The sequence below is a fragment of the Simochromis diagramma genome, unplaced genomic scaffold (assembly GCF_900408965.1).
Source record: "Simochromis diagramma unplaced genomic scaffold, fSimDia1.1 OVJJ01000549.1, whole genome shotgun sequence".
In the NCBI taxonomy this organism is placed as follows: domain Eukaryota; kingdom Metazoa; phylum Chordata; class Actinopteri; order Cichliformes; family Cichlidae; genus Simochromis; species Simochromis diagramma.
In genome coordinates, this window is record NW_024387379.1 from 133,093 (window position 1) to 158,259 (window position 25,167).

General features: G+C 40.9%; 1 protein-coding gene and 2 long non-coding RNA genes across 8 annotated transcripts; 1 reads left to right on the forward strand and 2 right to left on the reverse strand.

Moving 5' to 3' along the window:
* Positions 1 to 3,083: 3,083 nt before the first annotated feature.
* LOC120720108 lies at positions 3,084 to 15,966 on the forward strand. Of its 6 annotated transcripts, none has more exons than XM_040009743.1 (17): positions 3,084 to 4,128; positions 4,846 to 4,954; positions 5,038 to 5,200; positions 5,320 to 5,512; positions 6,808 to 6,897; positions 7,766 to 7,837; positions 8,006 to 8,095; positions 8,962 to 9,033; positions 9,202 to 9,291; positions 10,164 to 10,235; positions 10,404 to 10,505; positions 10,726 to 10,831; positions 12,519 to 12,589; positions 12,692 to 14,657; positions 14,966 to 15,124; positions 15,206 to 15,259; positions 15,694 to 15,966. In XM_040009743.1, exons 1-17 carry the CDS (start codon positions 4,090 to 4,092, stop codon positions 15,939 to 15,941), a joined length of 3,696 nt encoding a protein of 1,231 aa, XP_039865677.1. In that variant the 5' UTR covers positions 3,084 to 4,089; the 3' UTR covers positions 15,942 to 15,966. The 6 variants fall into 6 exon arrangements, with proteins under 6 accessions (XP_039865677.1, XP_039865676.1, XP_039865681.1 ...); XM_040009742.1 differs by having other exon boundaries at positions 3,085 to 4,128; positions 15,203 to 15,259; XM_040009744.1 differs by having other exon boundaries at positions 3,086 to 4,128; positions 4,829 to 4,954; positions 15,203 to 15,259.
* LOC120720109 lies at positions 7,196 to 24,360 on the reverse strand. The gene is made up of 2 exons (XR_005692791.1): positions 24,277 to 24,360; positions 7,196 to 11,512 (listed from the first exon to the last, which is right to left on the reverse strand). It is a non-coding gene; the product is annotated as an uncharacterized LOC120720109 (long non-coding RNA).
* Positions 16,077 to 18,319, reverse strand: LOC120720110. The gene is made up of 3 exons (XR_005692792.1): positions 18,029 to 18,319; positions 17,130 to 17,193; positions 16,077 to 16,829 (listed from the first exon to the last, which is right to left on the reverse strand). It is a non-coding gene; the product is annotated as an uncharacterized LOC120720110 (long non-coding RNA).
* Positions 24,361 to 25,167: the final 807 nt, after the last annotated feature.

Genomic DNA, 25,167 nt, shown 5'->3' on the forward strand with positions numbered 1-25,167 from the left:
AAAAAGACTTTCGGACTGCCTCGAAGAGATTCTGGCAAATCGTCAGGCATCTCAGGAGGGGAAAGCGGTGCTCTACCTGCACTGTGTATAGTCTATGGAAAGTCTATGCCAGGGTGCTGGAAAGGAGAGTTCGTCCACTAGTCGAACCTCGGATACAGGAGGAACAATGCGGTTTTCGTCCGGGTCGCAGAACACTGGACCAGCTCTTTATCCTCTCGAGGATACTTGAGGGTGCATGGGAGTTTGCCCAACCAGTGTACATGTGTTTTGTGGACTTGGAGAAGGCATTCGACCATGTCCCTCGGGGTGTCCTGTGGGAGGTGTTGTGGGAGTATGGGGTGTTTGGCCCATTGCTACGGGCCATTCGATCCCTATACAACCGTTGCAAGAGCTTGGTTCGCATTGCCGGCAATAAGTCGGACTCGTTCCCGGTGGGTGATGTGCTCCGCCAGGGCTGCCCTTTGTCTCCGGTTCTGTTCATAATTTTTATGGACAGGATTTCTAGGCGCAGCCAAGTGGCGGAGGGCTTTCGCTTTGGTGGTCTCAGAATCTCATCTCTGATTTTTGCGGATGATGTGGTTCTGTTGGCTTCATCGGGTGAGGGCCTCCAGCTCGCACTGGAGCGGTTCGCAGCCGAGTGTGAAGCAGCGGGAATGAGGATCAGCACCTCCAAATCTGAGGCCATGGTTCTCAGCCGGAAAAGGGTGGAGTGCCCACTCCGGGTCGGGGATGAGTTCCTGCCCCAAGTGGAGGAGTTCAAGTATCTCGGGGTCTTGTTCGCGAGTGATGGGAGAAGGGAGCCGGAGATCGACAGACGGATTGGGGCTGCAGCTGCAGTAATGTGGACGCTGCACCGGTCCGTCGTGGTGAAGAGGGAGCTGAGTGTAAAAGCGAAGCTCTCAATTTACCGGTCGATCTACGTCCCTACCCTCACCTATGGCCACGAGCTGTGGGTAGTGACCGAAAGAACGAGATCGCGGATACAAGCGGCAGAAATGAGCTTCCTCCGAAGGGTGGCTGGCCTCTCCCTTAGAGATAGGGTGAGAAGTTCGGCCATCCGGGAGGGGCTCAGAGTAGAGCAGCTGCTGCTCCACATCGAAAGGAGCCAGCTGAGGTGGTTCGGGCATCTGACAAGGATGCCCCCTGGGCGCCTCCTGGGTGAGGTGTTCCAGGCATGTCCCACCGGGAGGAGGCCCCGGGGCAGACCCAGGACACGCTGGAGAGATTATATCTCTCGGCTGGCCTGGGAACGCCTTGGTGTTCCCCCGGATAAGCTGGAGGACGTGGCTGGGGAGAGGGAGGTCTGGGCCTCTTTGCTTAGGCTGCTGCCCCCGCGACCCGGCCTCGGATAAAGCGGATGAAGATGGATGGATGGATGGATGGTGTTCTTCCACTGGTTGAAACTTGCAATTATCAATCTATTGTTATTTCAGACCATGCTCCCCTAGTGATGAGAATGCACATCCCTGGTGCCAATCGCATATACTGCCCCTGGAGTTTTAATCCTCTTTTACTCTCTAATGAAACATTCATGAATTTTAGAAAATCTGAGATTAGAGACTTTCTTTAACCAAACCAGACCCCTGGGATGTCTTTTTCAGTCATATGGGAGTCACTGAAAGCCTATCTTCGGGGCCAAATTATCTCATTTTCAGCAGCAAGAAAAAAAGCTGACACTGAGCACTTGAAACAGCTATTAGATGATATTTTGCGGCTAAATATAAACTACAGTCACTCACCATCGGAAAGCATCCTTAAAGAACGTCAGTAGTAATATACCTTTACTTTTTTTGCCCCCCCACCCCTCTCCCCCACGGGCTGTTTCCCCCCTCCCCTATCCCCCTCCGAGTCCATGTGCGTGTACACGTGCGCGAGAACGGACTTTTTGCACGTGCATGTGGGTCCAGGGGTCATATGAGTTTACATGTGTTTAATAGCGTATTATTTAATGAAACCATTATGTGTTTTAATTCAACTCTTTTTAAAGGATTGTATAGGTCTCAGAGTTCTGTTATTTAGACATAGATGATTTAATTTAACTACTTTAGGGGTATTTTAACTAGTTAGGAGCCTTTTGCATGTTCTTCAGTGCTATTTAGGAGCAAATAGTTTTCAAACAGAGGGCCGCAAATAACAGGTATCCCATTAGAAATAAACAGTGATACTTCTAGAAACCGTGTATTCCCACACAGCATTTCATTTAGCTAGTTTAGGAAGATTTCACTTTTCTAATAGTTTCACAGGCTAATAGTTTTTAAATAGAGCACCACAAACAACATGTATCCCTTTAGAAATAAACTGTGATACTTCTAAAAGTACAAATTCACACTAGCGCTGTATCAACCCTAATGTGGCTTTAATGCAACTAGTCTTATAATTATCTACTAGTCTGCAACAGTTAGACAGAGGGGGTTGCAGTTAGGCTCCCAAAAGTCTGCAAAAGAAGTCATGAAGCAACAAAAGAGGCTCCCTTTTCAAGAGCATCCCAGCCCAAAGGTCTTTCTTCACAAACAGTTAATTCCATTATCTTATCTTATCATGTCAGAGGTCAACTGAAACCGTGGCCAACCCCGGGGGGTAACGACACCTCCTACTGACTAACCGAACCACCATAGTTTCTCCACCTTTCTCTTTATAACCTGCTCTTTATATCTGCATCTCAGAGCCCAACTGAAACCAAGTCCACCTATATAAAAACACCCCATCAGACACACAGTATTTTCCTCAGCACTTCACAACTGCCGCAAGGTATATCGTTTTAACTTTTTATTTTTTCACCTGAATGTGCGTTGGAGCCGACTTTGCTACCCGCACAGAGCGTTTCTGGCAGTCGGGCGCTGCTTATACAATAGAGAAAAGCAACAATACAGAGTGTTTCTCTGCTCCAAGAAATCCGAGGGCCTTTCACAAGGTAAGCATGTCTGTTATACCCAGGGCATAAATGTCTGTATGTCAGTGCTGATTATTCAAACCCTGTTTAAAATGTGACACATATGTTGTCCGAAAACAATTCCTCTAAATTTGCAAAGTTACTGATTTAAAAAAATATATATTTTCGAATTTTTAGTTGCATGTCAAACATATGATAGACTCTTGAGCATATTTATATAGCTAAATTCACAATGGTATAATCGTGCTAAATAAAAGAGGCCCAACCACCAATGCACTCTAATCCACTCCGCTAAACTGTATGTTGATAAGTACATGAAGCGTACCTCTACCTCTACAGCTGAAAACAGTTTGTATCCGCACTCTGAGGGTCTGCTGAATTGTTTTTAATACGGCACTTTTTGACGAACAGCAGATGATGAAATCCTCTTTATTGTAGAAACTGTCCCTAAGCTATTGTTGCTCATACTTACTGAGGTCCCTGGCTACTTCCTTACTATCTCAGTAAACTTTCTTGAAAAGGAAGCTGTTGTAGATTTAAAGAAACATCTTAATTGAAGCAAAGGCAAAAAAAAACTGGAATGAATTTTATGTGACTGTTCATATTAAAGCCAACAACAAGTGAAAATCCAAAAACGGCTTCAATCCTTTGTATTAATGATCTCCCCCCCCTCTCTCTGTGTGTGTGTGTGTGTGTGTGTGTGTGTGTGTGTGTGTGTGTGTGTGTGTGTGTGTGTGAGTGCGTCTATGTGGTATGGATTGACATTTGGCCTGCGCTGTACCTGGGCTCCGGGGACATTTTGACTTTTTGCTGTGTATTCATGTGTCCCCCTAAAACATGACTTGTAAATGCATTTTTAAGTGTCTAAATAATAATTTTTTCTACTTCTTATGAGGTCATTATTTATCTTTTGACCTGTATTTGCTTAAACTGTAGTGTAAATTCATTTATTAAACTATAATTAAAAGATTTTCTGATTTTCTTAAAAGTCCACCTATACCCCTCACCTGATTTTTGTGTATTCCAGTGTATTGCACAGCGACGTTTCGAGTTAGAGTGGATGTGTGTAGGTACTGCAATTTAATACACATTTTCAATACACACGGCCGGAAGTCATTGTGATTGGTAGGCTATATATATAGGCGGTACCTACAGGAAACGGCGCCACAACTTTCGCGCGCGTGCCCTTTAACAAGTGTATGTCGACGGCAATACGAAGACGGATTAAAAACACAAAGGTAAGCCTTTTTTAATGTAAAATGCACCATGACTTTAATACTATATGAAATTATAGGTGCACAGGCCTATATTAAACTGGTTTAATTTATGCTTTATGGACTGTTAGTGAGTCTTTGAAGAAGTAAAACGGCCCCAGCGTTTGTCATTGAGTAAATAAAATAGGGCTGACGACTAACCGCGTCAACGCGATAAAGCGGGCTAACCCGTGTTAGGATTTACTCGGTGTTAAAGCATTATTGTGGCTTAAACGTGTTAATGCCGACATCGCGACTAACGCGATTATCAATTAAACCAGCGCAGTCTGAGTCAAAATCCCTGATGTCGCTGTTAGCTAATTTTGGGCAGTTTGTCCAATGTCTGTCCATTCTGCTGACAGCCCTAAAATAAAAGCAAGGGTATAAGTGTATTTAGTCGTGTATTTATTTATATGCCTGAAGAAAAAACTTCTTACAGTTTTGATGCCTAAGCTTTCTCAGTACTTGTATCACTCTCTGCAGTCGCCATTACAGAAATGTCACATGTCGCCATTTTGAGTACTAGGCCTTTAACATTTTAAAAGAAGGCATAAATTAGGACTATGAATAAGTCAGCTGTGTTTATGCTGTAAACTACACTACTGCTAGTTCTGCTACTACTGATGATGATGATGATGACAATGATGACGATAATCGTAATACTTTATATGCTTTGGTAATACAGCCAATCAAAACGTACAGGAGAACATGCGAAGGAGACGCATTCCTCCACGGGAGGATGCAGTCTGTCATGTTTCTGCTGGAAGGGACAAACTGGGACTTGATATCCACTACATAAATGCCTTCAAAGGTAAGTTGGTCTTTAGTTTGGATTAGATTTGGAGTTTGTCACTTTGTCTTTTGTCACTCACTTGGTATGCCTCTGCAATTCAGGTCGGGGCATTTTCACGACTGTTCCATTCCAAAAAGGAGACTTCCTTTTGGAATACAGAGGTAAACTCATAACAAAAGAAGAATGTGAGCGGAGACACAGAGTTTATCATGACAGCCTGAAGGTGTTCATGTTTGAATTCAAGTTTGATGGAAAACTCTGGTGGTGCGTATTATATCAGTGTAGTTTGATTAAGATTAAATTACACATTGCTTTTGATTTATGAAAAAAAAGCTTCCTAACAAAAACTAGTTAAGCTAATACTTTTTTGCCTAACCCCACAGTGTGGATGCATCTCAAGAAGATGGGTCATTAGGCAGACTTGTCAACGACAACCACATCAGTCCAAGTGCTAAGATGAAAATATTAAATATCAATGGAAAGCCCCATCTATGCTTATTTGCAAGCAGAGACATAAGTCCAGGCGAAGAAATAGACTATAATTATGGTGACTCGGATTGGCCCTGGAGATGCAAGGTATTTCTACAATTGTACTTTTTGGAACTGATAAATTGCATACCGTAAGCCATTTTTACATTTGTACCTACTCAAATTGGCTTAAAGTGACTTAGGGCATCTAGTTGTTCACTGAAATTGAGTATCACCTACTGTGCCTGGGGTCACTATAGCAATGCAGCCGAGCATCCAGTGATATAAATGCCACAGCAAGCATGGACGTCAAGGTGACAAAATGCCTGCTGCTCAGTCTATACTTTAGTGTTCAATTCAGGGATCACGCTGTTAATTTTGGTCGCCATTTCAAACATTTCAGAGTTTCAAAAATGATGGCTTGGATTTTCACGAAGGAGGCGCACTCATAACTTATCGAGTGACACCATTGACCAGCCACCTGGTGGCATTCAGTCTGTCTATGTCAAATTTTCTGATCACTTTGGATCACTTAGAACCTTGGTGCAGTAGTTACTGAAAAACTACATGGTACTATAACCTACTGGAAAAACAGGGGTAGGTACTAATGGAAAACAGGCAATTGTGATGGCTGCCACATCAAAGCCCTCTAAAAGCAGGTATGCAGAAATAAAAAATGGCTTTCGGTTTCTAAATTTTAACAGTGATTGATGTTTAATGTGATTCTACACAGCAAAATCTCCAGTGTTAAATTAACACTGGAGAGTGTCTATAAGGGTCCACACCTCTGAGTGTTAAATACAACACTGTTGAGTGTTAAATTAACACTTTTGACAGTGTTATATGATTAAAAGTAACCTAGTCAGTTTTGAAGATTAACAATGGCTAACACTGAGCAGTGCTGATTTTCTAACACTGGAAAATAACTCAAAATGTTAGAAATATTCCAGTGTTAGAAAACTGGAATAGCCACTGTTAATCTTCAAAACTGACTAGGTTACTTTTAAACATATAACACTGTCAAAAGTGTTAATTTAACACTCAACAGTGTTGTGTGGACCCATATAGACACTCTCTAGTGTTAATTTAACACTGGAGATTTTGCTGTGTAGCCTCTTTAGTTAGATTAATTTTAAATTTTGTCCCTCGAAGATAAATGGGCCCTAGTGACAGTTCGTTGCTGCTACAGGTGATTGTTTTACTCCTTTAGCAATGGCTTAAAAAATAAAGAAATCACACTGACTATTTGTCTCTTAATCATAGGGCCTTAAATTCTCTATACATAAGTGAATATTTTAAAGACATTAGCTTGAAACTTATCTTTTTCATACAGTTTATTTAATGTTTCAAAAGCCTCTTCAAAAATGCACTGTATATTCATTTTCTATCTGTTACACACGAAGACTGAGACCAGCCAGATTCAGAAGACTGTGAGCTGCCTAAAGCCGCAACCAAACAATGATCTGGACCTGAAACATCCAGAGCCTGAAAGGGTAAATATAATCCAGTGTACCACTAAATGAACTAATAATTTAATCTATCATCATTCTTTATGGATGCTGTGTGTGTGTGTTTGGCAGTCACCTGGGTGAGATGTGATTTACATGGACCGTGGCTTGTAGGTCCTTTTCATTGTTTCAAAGTGCAAGTCTGGATAACATCTGAGTGTGTGTGTGTGTGTTAACCACCCAAATGTGACTTAGGAGGACCACACTGTTATTGGGAGACTCCGTCAAAGTTTGCTTCATGGTGACATCACTCTGGTTTTAGGAGGGGTCTTCTTGTATTTTCTGAAAGTTTGACCTACAGCATGCAGAACTGGCTACATGTGCTTTGTTTCTATGTTGAAATGGTTTGAAACTCAGGCTTGAACATTAAGATGGATAGTACTATACAACTTCTTAACTTGTTTTAGGCACTTTTTACTGCTGTAGTGCATGGGTTGTCTCTGGCTGTGTACTCTGGCTTCTTCCCACAGTCCAAAGATGTAGCTTATGGGGTTAGGTTAACTGGTGATTCAAAACTGCCCTTTGGTGTGAATGCAAATGCTTGTCCTTCCATGTTAGACTGGTGATCTGTCCAGGTTGTACTGCCCTATGGTAGCTGGTATAGGCCCCAAACCTGCTACCCCACAATCCTGATAAGGATAAGTGGAAGAGGATGGATGATTGCAAAGGAATCAGTTGTTAATTATTGTAGCCAGTATTTTTTTCAGAAGAAAACATTTCTTGAGTGGAAAGCCCCCCCCCCCACACACACACACACACACATGCAAATTAAAAACAGAAGCACAGGCCTGCCCAGTACAGTTGCAAGAAGAGCACTTGGTCTAATCTTTGTGCCATCTTTTCTTTGTTGCAGGATCTTGATGAAGAAATGCCTCAGCAAGGCTCAGAAGCCATGCATTCTTCTTCAGTGCAAGATTTTGAAGAGGTAACATTGACCTAGGACAGATTTTAATGAATGTTTCTCATGCACGATGTGTACCTTACGCTATTTGCCGATAGTGAAATGGTTTATTCATCCTCTTGAGTGATGCATTTTTAGTAACTGTCAGATTACTGTTCTTTTGTCTTCATTTTCTATCTGTTACACACGAAGACTGAGACCAGCCAGATTCAGAAGACTGTGAGCTGCCTAAAGCCGCAACCAAACAATGATCTGGACCTGAAACATCCAGAGCCTGAAAGGGTAAATATAATCCAGTGTACCACTAAATGAACTAATAATTTAATCTATCATCATTCTTTATGGATGCTGTGTGTGTGTGTTTGGCAGTCACCTGGGTGAGATGTGATTTACATGGACCGTGGCTTGTAGGTCCTTTTCATTGTTTCAAAGTGCAAGTCTGGATAACATCTGAGTGTGTGTGTGTGTGTTAACCACCCAAATGTGACTTAGGAGGACCACACTGTTATTGGGAGACTCCGTCAAAGTTTGCTTCATGGTGACATCACTCTGGTTTTAGGAGGGGTCTTCTTGTATTTTTTGAAAGTTTGACCTACAGCATGCAGAACTGGCTACATGTGCTTTGTTTCTATGTTGAAATGGTTTGAAACTCAGGCTTGAACATTAAGATGGATAGTACTATACAACTTCTTAACTTGTTTTAGGCACTTTTTACTGCTGTAGTGCATGGGTTGTCTCTGGCTGTGTACTCTGGCTTCTTCCCACAGTCCAAAGATGTAGCTTATGGGGTTAGGTTAACTGGTGATTCAAAACTGCCCTTTGGTGTGAATGCAAATGCTTGTCCTTCCATGTTAGACTGGTGATCTGTCCAGGTTGTACTGCCCTATGGTAGCTGGTATAGGCCCCAAACCTGCTACCCCACAATCCTGATAAGGATAAGTGGAAGAGGATGGATGATTGCAAAGGAATCAGTTGTTAATTATTGTAGCCAGTATTTTTTTCAGAAGAAAACATTTCTTGAGTGGAAAGCCCCCCCCCCCCCACACACACACACACATGCAAATTAAAAACAGAAGCACAGGCCTGCCCAGTACAGTTGCAAGAAGAGCACTTGGTCTAATCTTTGTGCCATCTTTTCTTTGTTGCAGGATCTTGATGAAGAAATGCCTCAGCAAGGCTCAGAAGCCATGCATTCTTCTTCAGTGCAAGATTTTGAAGAGGTAACATTGACCTAGGACAGATTTTAATGAATGTTTCTCATGCACGATGTGTACCTTACGCTATTTGCCGATAGTGAAATGGTTTATTCATCCTCTTGAGTGATGCATTTTTAGTAACTGTCAGATTACTGTTCTTTTGTCTTCATTTTCTATCTGTTACACACGAAGACTGAGACCAGCCAGATTCAGAAGACTGTGAGCTGCCTAAAGCCGCAACCAAACAATGATCTGGACCTGAAACATCCAGAGCCTGAAAGGGTAAATATAATCCAGTGTACCACTAAATGAACTAATAATTTAATCTATCATCATTCTTTATGGATGCTGTGTGTGTGTGTTTGGCAGTCACCTGGGTGAGATGTGATTTACATGGACCGTGGCTTGTAGGTCCTTTTCATTGTTTCAAAGTGCAAGTCTGGATAACATCTGAGTGTGTGTGTGTGTGTGTGTTAACCACCCAAATGTGACTTAGGAGGACCACACTGTTATTGGGAGACTCCGTCAAAGTTTGCTTCATGGTGACATCACTCTGGTTTTAGGAGGGGTCTTCTTGTATTTTCTGACAGTTTGACCTACAGCATGCAGAACTGGCTACATGTGCTTTGTTTCTATGTTGAAATGGTTTGAAACTCAGGCTTGAACATTAAGATGGATAGTACTATACAACTTCTTAACTTGTTTTAGGCACTTTTTACTGCTGTAGTGCATGGGTTGTCTCTGGCTGTGTACTCTGGCTTCTTCCCACAGTCCAAAGATGTAGCTTATGGGGTTAGGTTAACTGGTGATTCAAAACTGCCCTTTGGTGTGAATGCAAATGCTTGTCCTTCCATGTTAGACTGGTGATCTGTCCAGGTTGTACTGCCCTATGGTAGCTGGTATAGGCCCCAAACCTGCTACCCCACAATCCTGATAAGGATAAGTGGAAGAGGATGGATGATTGCAAAGGAATCAGTTGTTAATTATTGTAGCCAGTATTTTTGTCAGAAGAAAACATTTCTTGAGTGGAAAGCCCCCCCCCCCACACACACACACACACACATGCAAATTAAAAACAGAAGCACAGGCCTGCCCAGTACAGTTGCAAGAAGAGCACTTGGTCTAATCTTTGTGCCATCTTTTCTTTGTTGCAGGATCTTGATGAAGAAATGCCTCAGCAAGGCTCAGAAGCCATGCATTCTTCTTCAGTGCAAGATTTTGAAGAGGTAACATTGACTTAGGACAGATTTTAATGAATGTTTCTCATGCACGATGTGTACCTTACGCTATTTGCCGATAGTGAAATGGTTTATTCATCCTCTTGAGTGATGCATTTTTAGTAACTGTCAGATTACTGTTCTTTTGTCTTCATTTTCTATCTGTTACACACGAAGACTGAGACCAGCCAGATTCAGAAGACTGTGAGCTGCCTAAAGCCGCAACCAAACAGCTTTCCAAACAATGATCTGGACCTGAAACATCCAGAGCCTGAAAGGGTAAATATAATCCAGTGTACCACTTAATGAACTAATAATTTAATCTATCATCATTCTTTATGGATGCTGTGTGTGTGTGTGTGTGTGTGTTTGGCAGTCACCTGGGTGTGATGTGATTTACATGGACAAAGTTTATTAGTTGATATCTGCAACTGAATTGAAAACACCTCACCTTTCCAACTGTCCAAAACAAATAAATGTTGCAATATTTTGCTAACAGTTTCACAATCATCGTCTGGTGTGCACAACAATATCATCTTTGGACAAGTGCATTCAGTGTGTGGGACCGGTTTCCTCCCTCAAGTGGCTTGGCTATAAGTGCAAAGGTGAGACATTTAGTGAATAGGTACAGTATATAGTAAAAAGCATTAATAGAGTTCAACAAGTTAAGACTAGCTGAAATGAACACTGCTCCCTTTTTAATTAATGGGTGGTCACGTCTAATTAAAGAAATGTAGTATTACCTCATTGGTGCAGGACCTTGTAAAAATGGTATACTTGGGATTGTCCTCAATTCCCCATTCCATAACATAAACTGCTCAAAATAATAAAGGGAACACTTAAACAATGTGATGTTACTCCAAGTCAGTCACACTTCTGTGAAATCAAACTGTTCACTTAGGAAGTAACACTGACAACCAGTTTCACATGCTGTTTTGCAAATAGAGTAGACAACAAGTGGAAATTATAGTCAATTCACCATAATAAAGGACTGGTTCTGCAGGTGGTGACCACAGACCACTTCTCAGCACCTATGCTTTCTGGCTGATGTTATGGTCACTTTTGAATGCTGGCGGTTATTTCATTTTAGTGGTAGCATGAGACGGTCTACAACCCACACAAGTGGCTCAGGTAGTGCAGCTCATCTAACGTAGCACATCAATGTGAGCTGTGGCAAGAAGGTTTGCTCTGTCTGTTAGTGTAGTGTCCAGAGCATGGAGGTGCTACCTGGATGTGGAGTAGGCCATAGGAGGGCAACAACCCAGCAGCAGGACCGCTACCTCCACCTTTGTGCAAGGAGGAACAAGAGGAGCCCTGCAAAATGACCTCAAACAGGCCACAAATGTGCATCTGTCTGCTCAAATGGTCAGAAACTGACTTCATGAGGGTGGCTTGAGGGTCCAGCGTCCACAGGTGGGGATTGAGCTTGCAGCCCAACACCATGCAGGATGCTTGGCATTTGCCAGAAAACACAAAGTTTGGCAACTTCGGCACGGGCACCCTATGCTCCTCACAGCTGAAAGGAGGTTCAAACTGAGCACGTGACAGTCTGGAGATGCCGTGGGGAACGTTCTGCTGCCTGCAACATCCTCCAGCATGATCATATTGGCAGTGGGTCAGTAATGGTGAGGGGTGGCATTTCTGTACCTGCCAGAGAGCCTGACTGTCATTGGGTAACAAGATGAGGTCCTCGGACCCTTTGTGAGACCACATGCTGGTGCGTTTGACCCTGGGGTCCACCTAATGCGAGACGACACTGGACCTCATGTGGCTGGAGTATGTCAGCAGTTCCTCCATGACAAAGGCATTGATGCTATGGACTGGCCCGCCTGTTCCCCAGACCTGAATCCAATTGAGCACATCTGGGACATCATGTCTCACTCCATCCACCACAAACTGTCCAGGGGTTGGCAGATGCTTTAGTCCAGGTCTTGGAGGAGATCCTTCAGGAGACCATCCGCCACCTCATCCCGAGCATGCCCAGGCATTGTAGGGAAGTCATACAGGCATCTGGAGGCCACACACATTCAACTACACACTTTCATGCCATTCAACTACCTAAAGAACAAAGTATTTAATAAGAATAATTCCTTCATTCACATCTGGGATGTCCTTTTTTTTGGGGGGGGGGATTAGCAGTGTATGTGTAGTCATTAAAATATCCTTAAGTGTGAACAGTTTGGTTTTTGTTTTGTTTTTCAGCATTTGACATTACTGCAATGCTTTGACAAAAAACGACTTCACTTAAATAGAACTGCAAAGCTAAATTAAGTCTATCAAAATGTGTTTCAGTTTGTTTAGGGGTCTGGCACAAATCTTGCCTTGCAAAATTGGCAAATCAGAATTGCCACCAGTCAACACAGGTGTGTATCCCATTCATATTTGGCTTGACTTTGTTTTTCAGTTTATTTTTTACCTGTCTAAAGTATTGATCAATTAAAATAACTTTTGTTCTTACATTCCAGAAAGAAGAAATTTCTGAATATTCAGGGGAGGATGGATTGCCACATTCAGTTCTGGATCAAATATCAAGCGATGATGATGGCAACCACAGCATATCAGAAGAAGAATATGTGCCAGATTCAGAGTCATATGATGAAGATTCAGATGAAGACATCTCATTATTGCCAAGCACATCAAAAGGTCTGCTATGCCAAAATGACATCTCCAAAGCGCATGAACAATCAGATTCAATGAATTTAATCCACAACTTGACAAAGGACAAGCCACAAGATAAAAGTGAGCTTTGCGAAACTGAATCAGAAAAAATGACTTTAAGTAAAAGAAATTACTGCTATTTTTGTGGCAAACCACAAGCTAAAATTTCCCGCCACCTGAAAACGCACAAAACAGCTCCTGATGTTGTGCATGCATTTTCCCTGCCTAGAGACTCAAACGAGCGTAAAAGTCTGTTAGAGAAATTGAGAAATAAGGGAAATTTTAAGCATAATGCTGCAGTTTTGCATGGTGGAGTGGGACCACTGAAAGTGAAGAGAAGACCCAAGATTAAAGCAGTAGAGGGAAAGTTCGCTCATTGCTTTTATTGTCAAGGGATGTATGTTCGCAAGGATCTTTGGAGACATGTCCGCAGATGTCCGAACAAACCAAAAGATGACACGGATAAAGAACCTGGAAGAACCAAAGTACTCGGCCTGGCTTTAACTCTGGAGTCTCAGTGTTATCCGCAGGTGTCAAGTGGAGTCTGGAAGGTTCTTGCTGTTATGAAACAAGATGAGATTGCCTCAGCTGTGCGAAATGACTTTACTGTTATTCAGTTTGCCCAGTCCCTCTACAATAAACATGGACAAGACCCTACAAAGTATGATTATATACGACAGAAGCTTCGTGAAGCGGGACGTTTGTTGTTGTGTCTGCGCACAGAATTCTCAGTGCATAACATGGAAGAAGCTATTAAGCCTGCTAATTTCCAGAGAGTTGTGCAAGCAGTAAAGAAAGTTTCAGGTTTTGATGAAGAGACACTGTCATACAAAACTCCAAGCCTTGCGCTGAAACTGGGACATACACTGCATAAAATGTCTGACATTATCCATTGTCGTGCCCTCATGACAGAGGATGAAGCCCTAATCAAGTCCACTGATGCGTTCAAGAAGTTGTATGTCTCCAAATGGTCCGAGATGGTGTCTCACCGTGCCTTGAACACATTGAGTGAGGCAAAGTTTAACAAGCCATCAACATTGCCCTTTACAGAAGATGTTCGGATTCTCCATCACTACCTTCAAAAATCTGCAGAAAGTGCCTTTTGCAGCTTGGAGAACGAAGCCACAGCTCAGAATTATGCCCAACTTGCACAAGTTACACTCTCACAAATCATTGTGTTCAACCGAAGACGTTCTGGAGAGGTTTCAAAGATGCGCCTCAAAAGTTTTCTTGAAAGAGACAAAACAGCACTCCACACAGATGTTGCCATGGGGCTCTCAGAAATGGAACAGAGACTCTGTAACTATTTCTGTAGAATAGAAATAATGGGAAAAAGGGACAGAAATGTTCCAGTTCTGCTAACACCAAGCATGCTCGATGCTCTGTCACTACTGGTTAGTAGGAGGCCTGACTGTGGTATTTGTGCCACTAATATCTACCTCTTTGCAAGACCCCGATCAATGAGTCATTACAGAGGAATGGACTCCTTGCGTGTTCATGCACACCAGTGTGGAGCAAAGCAGCCTGAGTATCTAAGATCGACACAGCTCAGAAAACATGTTGCCACACTCTCACAAGTCCTTAATTTGAAAAACAACGAACTTGATCAGGTTGCAGATTTCCTGGGTCATGATATCCGCGTTCACCGCGAATTCTACAGATTACCAGTTCCCACAACACAGCTGGCCAAGATTTCCAAACTGCTTTTAACACTGGAAAAAGGACATCTTTCCCAGATCCAGGGGAAATCACTGGATGAGATCAAAATAGAAGGTTTGTATTGAAAGGAGCAAATATTAGGGCAGTAGTTGAATATTATGCTTTATCAACAGAATTAAAACCTAAAAGCACAGACCATTCTGTTAAATGTCCATGATTTAAGGTTCTTGAAGTCTATTGTTTCATCACTTTGCAACATTTGGCAAACTGCAGAGTGGTGGCCTTAAATAGTAAAACTATGTACTATAATTTCCAGTATTTGTTCTGTATTTTGTCATATCTCGTTGTTAATGTGAGGTTTTTGGGGGGGTTGTGTTTGGTTTTTTGGTTTTTGTTTCCCCCCCCCCCCCACAATTTCTCAGATGAAATTGCATTAAGTGATGCTGAAACAAAGGACAGTGAGAGTGAATCAGATGATGATGACACAGCACTCACAATGTCGGCGTGTGGCACCAGTGAGCCTGTACATGCAGTAGCTGATTCCACAAACACAGCGCAGCTCCAAGACACTGTAGATTGTGGTAAGTTACCACTAGCTTGGTTTCTGTGGATAAAATGTTTGTTACAAATATTAAAACTTAATCAAATTGTGTAATCAGCAGATGAAGGACCACTCACAATGCCTGCAGCAAGTGAGACTGCTGCTCCCTCTGAAGGTAAGGGGTGCAGTTGGTTCTCTAAGCTTATTATTGTTTCATCACTTTGCAACATATGGCAAACTGCAGAGTGGTCGCAAAAAGTCACCTGGATGAGTGACAAAATGTTTCTCCCACTGAAAACGCTACGTCCAGATTAACAGAATCAACGTTTTGGGATTTACTTACCTGGATGATTGAGCATGCATCAAGAGACTTTTATTCAACTTTTTATTCAGTCTTTTATTCACAGCGGAACACTAAATGTTGTCTCATTTTAGAAATTTGATAAATTTTCAAAGAGAATTTTAGCTCGTTTTGATATTGATGGTAGCAACACATTTCAGAAGTTAGTACAGGGTAGCATCCATTCTTTTAACAAGCAAATGTTTTTTGTTTTTTTTTTGTTTGGTTTTTTGTTTGTTTTAACTACTACTACTTTATATATCTTCCAGAGAAAAATGCTGCTCAATCCCACAATTCCCGAAGAGCTCCCAAAAACATGTGGTCCAAGGCTGAGGTTGCTGCAGTGATGAGGCATTTTAAAGACCACATAAACGAAGGGAAACTAGCCACCAAAAATGAATGCAGTCATTGCAAATTGGTAGAAGATCCGGTGTTGGCAGGAAGAACAGTTCAAAACATAAGAGATTTTGTAAGAAACAGAGGATTAACTGCAAAAAGGCAGAAAAAAATGAACTAAAATAACTGTTTAGCCAGATGTGGTTTTACATCTTAGTCAGATTGCCAATTGTTGTTAACACTGATGTTCTGTTTAAAGAAAAAAAAAGTTCTTGTTAAATACAGAAGCAGTTTGTATTTCATAATTTTTACATTTAATTTATTTAGTTTTTTTTTTGACGGGTTATATTTAAAATAAAAAATTATAAATGCATATTTTCTCCCCTTAATATTTACCTTTAAACTATTAAAATTCATTTTAAATGTTTTTAATTTTTCTGTTTTCTATATTTTTATATTTCTGTGGGAAGCGTGGGCATTTTTGTCCATAGATTTGTTTTTTTATTTATGGTTAAAATTAATGTTCAGATCCAAGAACACTAATAAAATGATGTTCCAGTAATCCTGTGTCCTGTCAGATGTGTATTCATGGTAATGATGAGCTATTTAAATATTACATCATTGTCCCTTTAAAGACCCAATATTGTTTTTTTTGGACCTCATAAAACACATTGTTGTCAAGTGGACAATGTCTCCAGAAAACACAATAGAGTCTGGTTGGTGTGTATCAGTGTATCTAGACTTCTATAGGGAGTGTATGAGGTCTGAAGTGACCCAAATTTTTTTCAGATTTTTTCGAACACTTTAACCTCGCTCCCTTGGCTCTAAGTCCTTTGAAAAGGGTAGTCCACTTAAACCACCACCGGGCGGATTGACGTAGGATAGTCCCTCCATACCACATAGACCCGTATGTGTGTGTGTGTGTGTGTGTGTGTGCCTATGTGTTTACCTGGTGTCTAAAAAACGTGACCACCAAGGTGCTGTTGATGTAACTGAGTGTGAGCCAGACCAGAACCACGATCAGGTTCTTGACAAACGCTGTGGTGAAAGTATCTCTGATGAGCAGCAGCTGATCCAGCAACGAGAGACAAGAAATTCAGTTTATCTGCTTCTGGTGTCTGTTAGCACACACGTGAAACAGGAAACGGAGAATAACAGCAAACAACATCTTCATTGTTTATTTGGGTGATAGTGTCTGGACTGAATTTTCCTCTTGTAGCCTTGATAAAAGTACATTTTACTGAGCAGACTTTCAAGTTTTAGTAATTTGTTTACACCATAAAGTAAATCAACATTAGGATTTTATTAAAATATAAATAGATTTATATTTGAACTGATATAATTATTTACTGGCGCTGCTTTACTGAACCTGATAAGGGACGGTCATGTTGCCTCTGAGACCCAGCAGTGAGCTCATTCTTCACATGTGAGACCTGAGGGAGGATGGACACAGACAACACAATACCTGTTTAAATAACTCATCCTAGTACAACTACATTAATAGTAGTATCATAATTTTAATAATCAGTTTAAAAAAAAAATCTTGCATACCACGATTTAAAAAGTGGACACTTTCCCCTAAAATAAAGGAGCTGTGTGTGAGCTTTACAATTTTACTGCCACATTATTATGAATTTCATACTTTGTTCTGAGTCTGTATTTTAGTCTTAGCTGCTGATGCTTTAACAGATCAGATTTTTTTGATCTCCCCCATTACCTGTCTGACATGAGCGTCGGCCAAAACTCAAACCATTCTCAGTTATTATATAACTATAATATCATACATGTTAACAGCAGATTCATTTAGGTCTGGGTCTGTGTTTAAATAAACATTTGATTAAACAAAAACTGCCATGCTCTTTCCTTTTCATCACAAAGTTATAAAATTGTGGTTTTATTTCAGTTAGTGCAGTTTTATTCCATATAATGTTAATAAATGTCTACCTGAGCACTCAAAGGGCTTTATGAAAATTGCTTCATTTACCCATAAACACACTTTCTATCTAACATTCACACACATTCAAATTGGATGGATGAATCAGAGCAACTTGGGGTTGCTGCCTCTAGAATGGCAATATTAGTAATAGTAGTAATACTCCATTACATGTGAATGACCTCAAATTTTACATTTAGGTAAATAATATTTAAAACATTAAATTAGAATATCATTTAAAATATAGAATATAGTTAAATCATATAAATAAAGGAACAGAGTAACTGCTGCCGTGCAAACAAATTCACACTGCAGAGATTTTAATGAGGACCTACCTGAGTGCAGGTGAAACACAGAAGGCAGGCAGTGTGAGAGCGGAGCTTTTATAAGCGTTTCAGTGTTTATCACAGGAGGGAAAGCTTCCTGATGATGACAGTGATGGTGCTGCTGTGATTGCTATGGTCTCAAATATGAGATTTGAAAAAAAAAAATCAAATGGTTAAAAAAATAACAGAAAAATAAATGTTAATCTCTGTCAGCTGTACCAACTCATTGCTTTTACTGTAAAACAGGGGTGGGGAACTCCAGGCCTCGAGGCCCGTGTCCTGCAGGCTTTAGATGTGTCCTTGATCCAACACAGCTGATTTAAATGGTTAAATTACCTCTTCGACATTTCTTGAAGTTCTCCAGAGGCCTGGTAATGAACTAATCATTTGATTCAGGTGTGTTGACCCAGCGTGAGATCTGAAACCTGCAGGACACGGCCCTCGAGGCCTGGAGTTGCCCACCCCTGCTGTAAAGGGACCAGTCATGTATAATCCTCCAACAAAGGCCAAGTCTGAAGCATGAATGCTCTTTGTCACAGTTTCTTAAAAATATATGAATCAGTCACAGCAATTTTCATTATCCTTAATTTATAAGATAAAAAGGCCAAAAAGAAGAGAAGAAAATGAAGCATATTCTGACCTAAGAGGACTTTATTTATTATTTATTACCAAAGCATGATGCACAGTAAACCCCAAACTAACCTCTGATCATTTAAGGCTGGTGGTGAGTATTTTCTGCTTTACTTTTAGTGTTTTCATTGCACATTAACATGGAATTTATACAAAATGTCTCATAATTTCTTGACTAATCCCAGTGGATATTTTCTTTTCATTGAATAATTATAAGCCCCCCCCCCCCCCCCCCCCCCCCCCCGGAAAAAAGAAATACGCTTTATAAAATCAAGCAATGGTATTTATTTATTTGCAGCATAAAAAACACAAATTAAGTTAATAATAAAGTTTTATACTGTTGCAGATGTTACAGGCCTTCGATGGGGTCTGTTTTTAAACTGTTTTTTTTTAACAGAAAAGCAGAGACAGGAGACATCAGTTGCGTTCGGTCTGCAGGCTCTTCCTCGTCTGGTTTATTAACAGAATTTAACAACGTCCTTTTCTTTTCATTTAGACACACACATTTCTCTTTTAACAACACAAACATTCAGTTAGGTCCATAGCTCAAACACTTTTGGTTACCTTGCACTCTCGCAAGAATAAACTTACAAAATAATCATTGTATATGAGTGTCCTTATTTACAATAAATCTGTAACCAATTCTACTGCATTTCAGCATCAAAAACATTTCTGTGCAGCACCACTAACACTGCAATTAACCCGCTTATATACCATTTTGATTTTAATTAGGTTTTTAATTAAATATGACTGCAATGTTTTTGTCTGACAGGCTACAGTCAGGGTTTTTGGGTTTTTAAAGTATATACATTCCTTATACTTTAACAGATTCAAACAACATATTACATTTGTAACCAATAAACAAAAACATTCTTCCATTGCTCACAAACAGTTCACAATCATCCACAAACAGTATACATCAGATTATTTACATTTGACACATAAGAACTGGGTAGGTCCTAATCAACTGTAACTTCCAATAATGTCAGGATAAAAGAAGCGTCTTAAGAGCTGCGTTTGTCACAAAATAAAACAGGTAATAAGACCAGCTGCCTATTTAGACTAAGAGTGAAATGGCGGCTTCCATTACAAATGGCGGTATAGTTAGCTTTCTCTCAATCGGTGAAAACACACTCTCTCACAATATTCGCGGTCTTTAAACTAAGACAGAAAAAGGTTTCTTGCCTTTATATGTACATTGCAGTGAGCAAACTTGAACCACTAACCTGTTTTTTTAACAGAAAAGCAGAGACAGGTAGTGATGTTCGATTCGTGAACGAATCGTTCAATACTCGAGAATCACTTTACTGACTCGTGAATCATGATTCACAAGCCCAACTGACTCACTGACTCATCCCTGTTGCTGTTAGCAAACTAATTCCATTAGTAGAAATATATCTAGCTTATAATTAAAATTGTGGGGGGAAAAAACAACAGCCAGTTTCGTAACAAAAGCATTTCTGCTCTGAACTGGAAGAAAAAACCCTGAGTAGAAGCTCACATCAAGAAAATAGCTCCTCGGTTCAGAGTAGCATCGCGCTGCTAACATGCTAACAACACATTTGAGCTACTCACCCCCTCCCTTCTTGTGCTGAATCGTAAGCATAAGCGAATCACTCAGGACTCGTTCACCCCCTCCCTCCTGTGCTGAATCATAGAGCGAACGAATCACTCAGGACTCACTAGCCCCCTCCCTCCTGTGCTGAATCGTAAGCGTAAGCGAATCACTCAGGACTCGCTCACCCCCTCCCTCCTTTGCTGAATCATAGAGCGAGCGTGTTGCAGCTTGGAGAAACGAAGCACAGCCGAATTATGCCCAACTGGCACAAGTTACACTCTCACAAATCATTGTGTGCAACCGAAGACGTTCGTGGAGAGGTTTCAAAGATGCGCCTCAAAAGTTTTCTTGAAAGAGACAAAACAGCACTCCACACAGATGTTGCCATGGGGCTCTCAGAAATGGAACAGAGACTCTGTAACTATTTCTGTAGAAAGAAATAATGGGAAAAAGGGACAGAAATGTTCCAGTTCTGCTAACACCAAGCATGCTCGCTGCTCCTGTCACTACTGGTTAGTAGGAGGCCTGACTGGGTATTTGTGCCACTAAACTACCTCTTGCAAGACCCCGATCAATGAGTCATTACAGAGGAATGGACTCCTTGCGTGTTCAGGCACACCAGTGTGGAGCAAAGCAGCCTGAGTATCTAAGATCGAACAGCTCAGAAAACATGTTGCCACACTTCCACAAGTCCTTAATTTGAAAAACAACGAACTTGATCAGGTTGCAGATTTCCTGGGTCAATGATCCGCGTTCACCGCGAATCTACAGATTACAGTTCCCACAACACAGCTGGCCAAGATTCCAAACTGCTTTTAACACTGGAAAAAGGACATCTTCCCAGATCCAGGGGAAATCACTGGATGAGATCAAAATAGAAGGTTTGTATTGAAAGGAGCAAATATTAGGGCAGTAGTTGAATATTATGCTTTATCAACAGAATTAAACCTAAAAGCACAGACCATCTGTTAAATGTCCATGATTTAAGGTTCTTGAAGTCATTGTTTCATCACTTTGCAACATTTGGCAAACTGCAGAGTGGTGGCCTTAAATAGTAAAACAGGTACTATAATTTCCAGTATTTGTTCTGTATTTTGTCATTCTCGTTGTTAATGTGAGGTTTTTGGGGGGGTTGTGTTTGGTTTTTGGTTTTTGTTTCCCCCCCCCCCCCCCCCCCACAATTTCTCAGATGAAATTGCATTAAGTGATGCTGAAACAAAGGACAGTGAGAGTGAATCAGATGAGATGACACAGCACTCACAAGGTCGGCTGTGGCACCAGTGAGCCGGTACATGCAGTAGCTGATTCCACAAACAAGCGCAGCTCCAAGACACGGTAGATTGTGGTAAGTTACCAGTAGCTGGGTTTCTGGTGATAAAATGTTTGTACAAATATTAAAACTTAATCAAAATGTGTAATCAGCAGATGAAGGACCACCAAATGCCTGCAGCAAGTGAGACTGCTGCCTCCTCTGAAGGTAAGGGGTGCAGTTGGTTCTCTAAGCTTATTATTGTTTCATCACACTTTGCAACATATGGCAAACTGCAGAGTGGTCGCAAAAAGTCACCTGGATGAGTGACAAAATGTTCTCCCCAAAACGCTACTCCATTAACAGAACAACGTTTGGGATTTACTTACCTGGATGATTGAGCAGGCATCAAGAGACTTTTATTCAACTTTTATCAGTCTTTTATTCACAGCGGAACACTAAATGTTGTCTCATTTTAGAAATTTGATAAATTTTCAAAGAGAATTTTAGCTCGTTTGATATTGAGGGTACAACAACATTAAGAAGTTAGTACAGGGTAGCACCTTCTTTTACAAGCAAATGTTTTTTGTTTTTTTTTTGTTTGGTTTTTTGTTTGTTTTAACTACTACATTTAATATCTTCCAGAGAAAAATGCTGCTCAATCCCACAATTCCCGAAGAGCTCCCAAAAACATGTGGTCCAAGGCTGAGGTTGCTGCAGTGTGAGGCATTTTAAAGACCACATAAACGAAGGGAAACTAGCCAACAAAATGAATGCAGTCATGCAAATGGTAGAAGATCCGGTGTTGGCAGGAAGAACAGTTCAAAACATAAGAGATTTGTAAGAAACAGAGGATTAACTGCAAAAGGCAGAAAAAAATGAACTAAATAACTGTTTAGCCAGATGTGGTTTTACATCTTGGTCAGATTGCCAATTGTTGTTACACTGATGTTCTGTTTAAAGAAAAAAAAGATTCTTGTTAAATACAGAAGCAGTTGGTATTTTCATAATTTTTACATTTAATTTATTTAGTTTTTTTTTTTGACGGGTTATATTAAAATAAAAATTATAAATGCATATTTCTCCCCTAATATTTACCTTTAAACTATTAAAATCATTTTAAAGTTTTTATTTTTTCTGTTTTCTATATTTTTTATATTCTGGGAGCGTGGGCATTTTGTCCATAGATGTGTTTTTTTTTATGGTTAAAATTAATGTTCAGATCCAAGAACACTATATAAATGATGTTCCAGTAATCCTGTGTCCTGTCAGATGTGTATTCATGGTAAGGATGAGCTATTTAAATATTACATCATTGTCCCTTTAAAGACCCAATATTGTTTTTTTTGGACCCATAAAACACATTGTTGTCAAGTGGACAATGTCTCCAGAAAACACAATAGAGTCTGGTTGGTGTGTATCAGTGTATCTAGACTTCTAAGGGAGTGTATGAGGTCTGAAGTGACCCAAATTTTTTTCAGATTTTTTCGAACACTTTAACCTCGCTCCCTTGGCTCTAAGTCCTTTGAAAAGGGTAGTCCACTTAAACCACCACCGGGCGGATTGACGTAGGATAGTCCCTCCAACACAAATCCCGTATGTGTGTGTGGGTGTGTGTTGTGCCTATGTGTTTACCTGGTGTCTAAAAAACGTGACCACCAAGGGCCGTTGATGTAACTGAGTGTGAGCCAGACCAGAACCACGATCAGGTTCTTGACAAACGCTGTGGTGAAAGTATCTCTGATAGAGCAGCAGCTGATCCAGCAACGAGAGACAAGAAATTCAGTTTATCTGCTCTGGTGTCTGTTAGCACACACGTGAAACAGGAAACGGAGAATAACAGCAAACAACATCTTCATGTTTATTTGGGTGATAGTGTCTGGACTGAATTTTCCTCTTGTAGCCTTGATAAAAGTACATTTTACTGAGCAGACTTTCAAGTTTTAGTAATTTGTTTACACCATAAAGTAAACAACATTAGGATTCTATTGAAATATAAATAGATTTATATTTTAACTGATATAATTATTTACTGGCGCTGCTTACTGAACCTGATAAGGGACGGTCATGTGTGCCTCTGGAGACCCAGCATGTGAGCTCATTCTTCACATGTGAGACCTGAAGGAGGATGGACACAGACCAACCAAACCTGTTTAAATAACTCATCCTAGTACAACTACATTAATAGTAGTATCAAATTTAATAATCAGTTTAAAAAAAAAATCTGGCATACCACGATTTAAAAAGTGGACACTTTCCCCTAAAAAAAGGAGCTGTGTGTGAGCTTTACAATTTTACTGCCACATATTATGAATTCATACTTTGTTCTGAGTCTGTATTTTAGTCTTAGCTGGATGCTTAACAGATCAGATTTTTTGATCTCCCCATTACGCGTCGGACAGGAGCGCGGCCAAAACTCAAACCATTCTCAGTTATTCTATAACTAAATATCATACAGTTAACAGCAGATCATTAGGTCTGGGTCTGTGTTTAAATAAACATTGATAACAAAACTGCCATGCTCTTTCCTTTTCATCACAAGTTATAAATTGTGGTTTTATTCAGTTAGTGCAGTTTTATTCCATATAATGTTAATAAATGTCTACCTGAGCACTCAAAGGGCTTTATGCAAATTGCTTCATTAACCCATAAACACACTTCATCTAACATCACATACATTCAAATTGGATGGATGAATCAGAGCAACTTGGGGTTGCTGCCTAGAGAGGCAATATAGTAAAGTAGTAAACTCATTACATGTGAATGACCTCAAATTACATTTAGGTAAATAATATTTAAAAAAAGGACCGCTACCTCCACCTTTGTGCAAGGAGGAACAAGAGGAGCCCTGCAAAATGACCTCAAACAGGCCACAAATGTGCATCTGTCTGCTCAAATGGTCAGAACTGACTTCATGAGGGTGGCTTGAGGGTCCAGCGTCCACAGGTGGGGATTGAGCTTGCAGCCAACACCATGCAGGATGCTTGGCATTTTGCCAGAAAACACAAAGTTTGCTAACTTCGCACGGGCACCCTATGCTCCTCACAGCTGAAAGGAGGTTCAAACTGAGCACGTGACAGTCTGGAGATGCCGTGGGGAACGTTCTGGCTGCCTGCAACATCCTCCAGCATGATCATATTGGCAGTGGGTCAGTAATGGTGAGGGGTGGCATTTCTGTACCTGCCAGAGAGCCTGACTGTCATTGGGTAACAAGATGAGGTCCTCGGACCCTTTGTGAGACCACATGCTGGTGCGTTTGACCCTGGGGGTCCACCTAATGCGAGACGACACTGGACCTCATGTGGCTGGAGTATGTCAGCAGTTCCTCCATGACAAAGGCATTGATGCTATGGACTGGCCCGCCTGTTCCCCAGACCTGAATCCAATTGAGCACATCTGGGACATCATGTCTCACTCCATCCACCACAAACTGTCCAGGGGTTGGCAAATGCTTTAGTCCAGGTCTTGGAGGAGATCCTTCAGGAGACCATCCGCCACCTCATCCCGAGCATGCCCAGGCATTGTAGGGAAGTCATACAGGCATCTGGAGGCCACACACATTCAACTACACACTTTCATGCCATTCAACTACCTAAAGAACAAAGTATTTAATAAGAATAATTCCTTCATTCACATCTGGGATGTCCTTTTTTTTTGGGGGGGGGGATTAGCAGTGTATGTGTAGTCATTAAAATATCCTTAAGTGTGAAC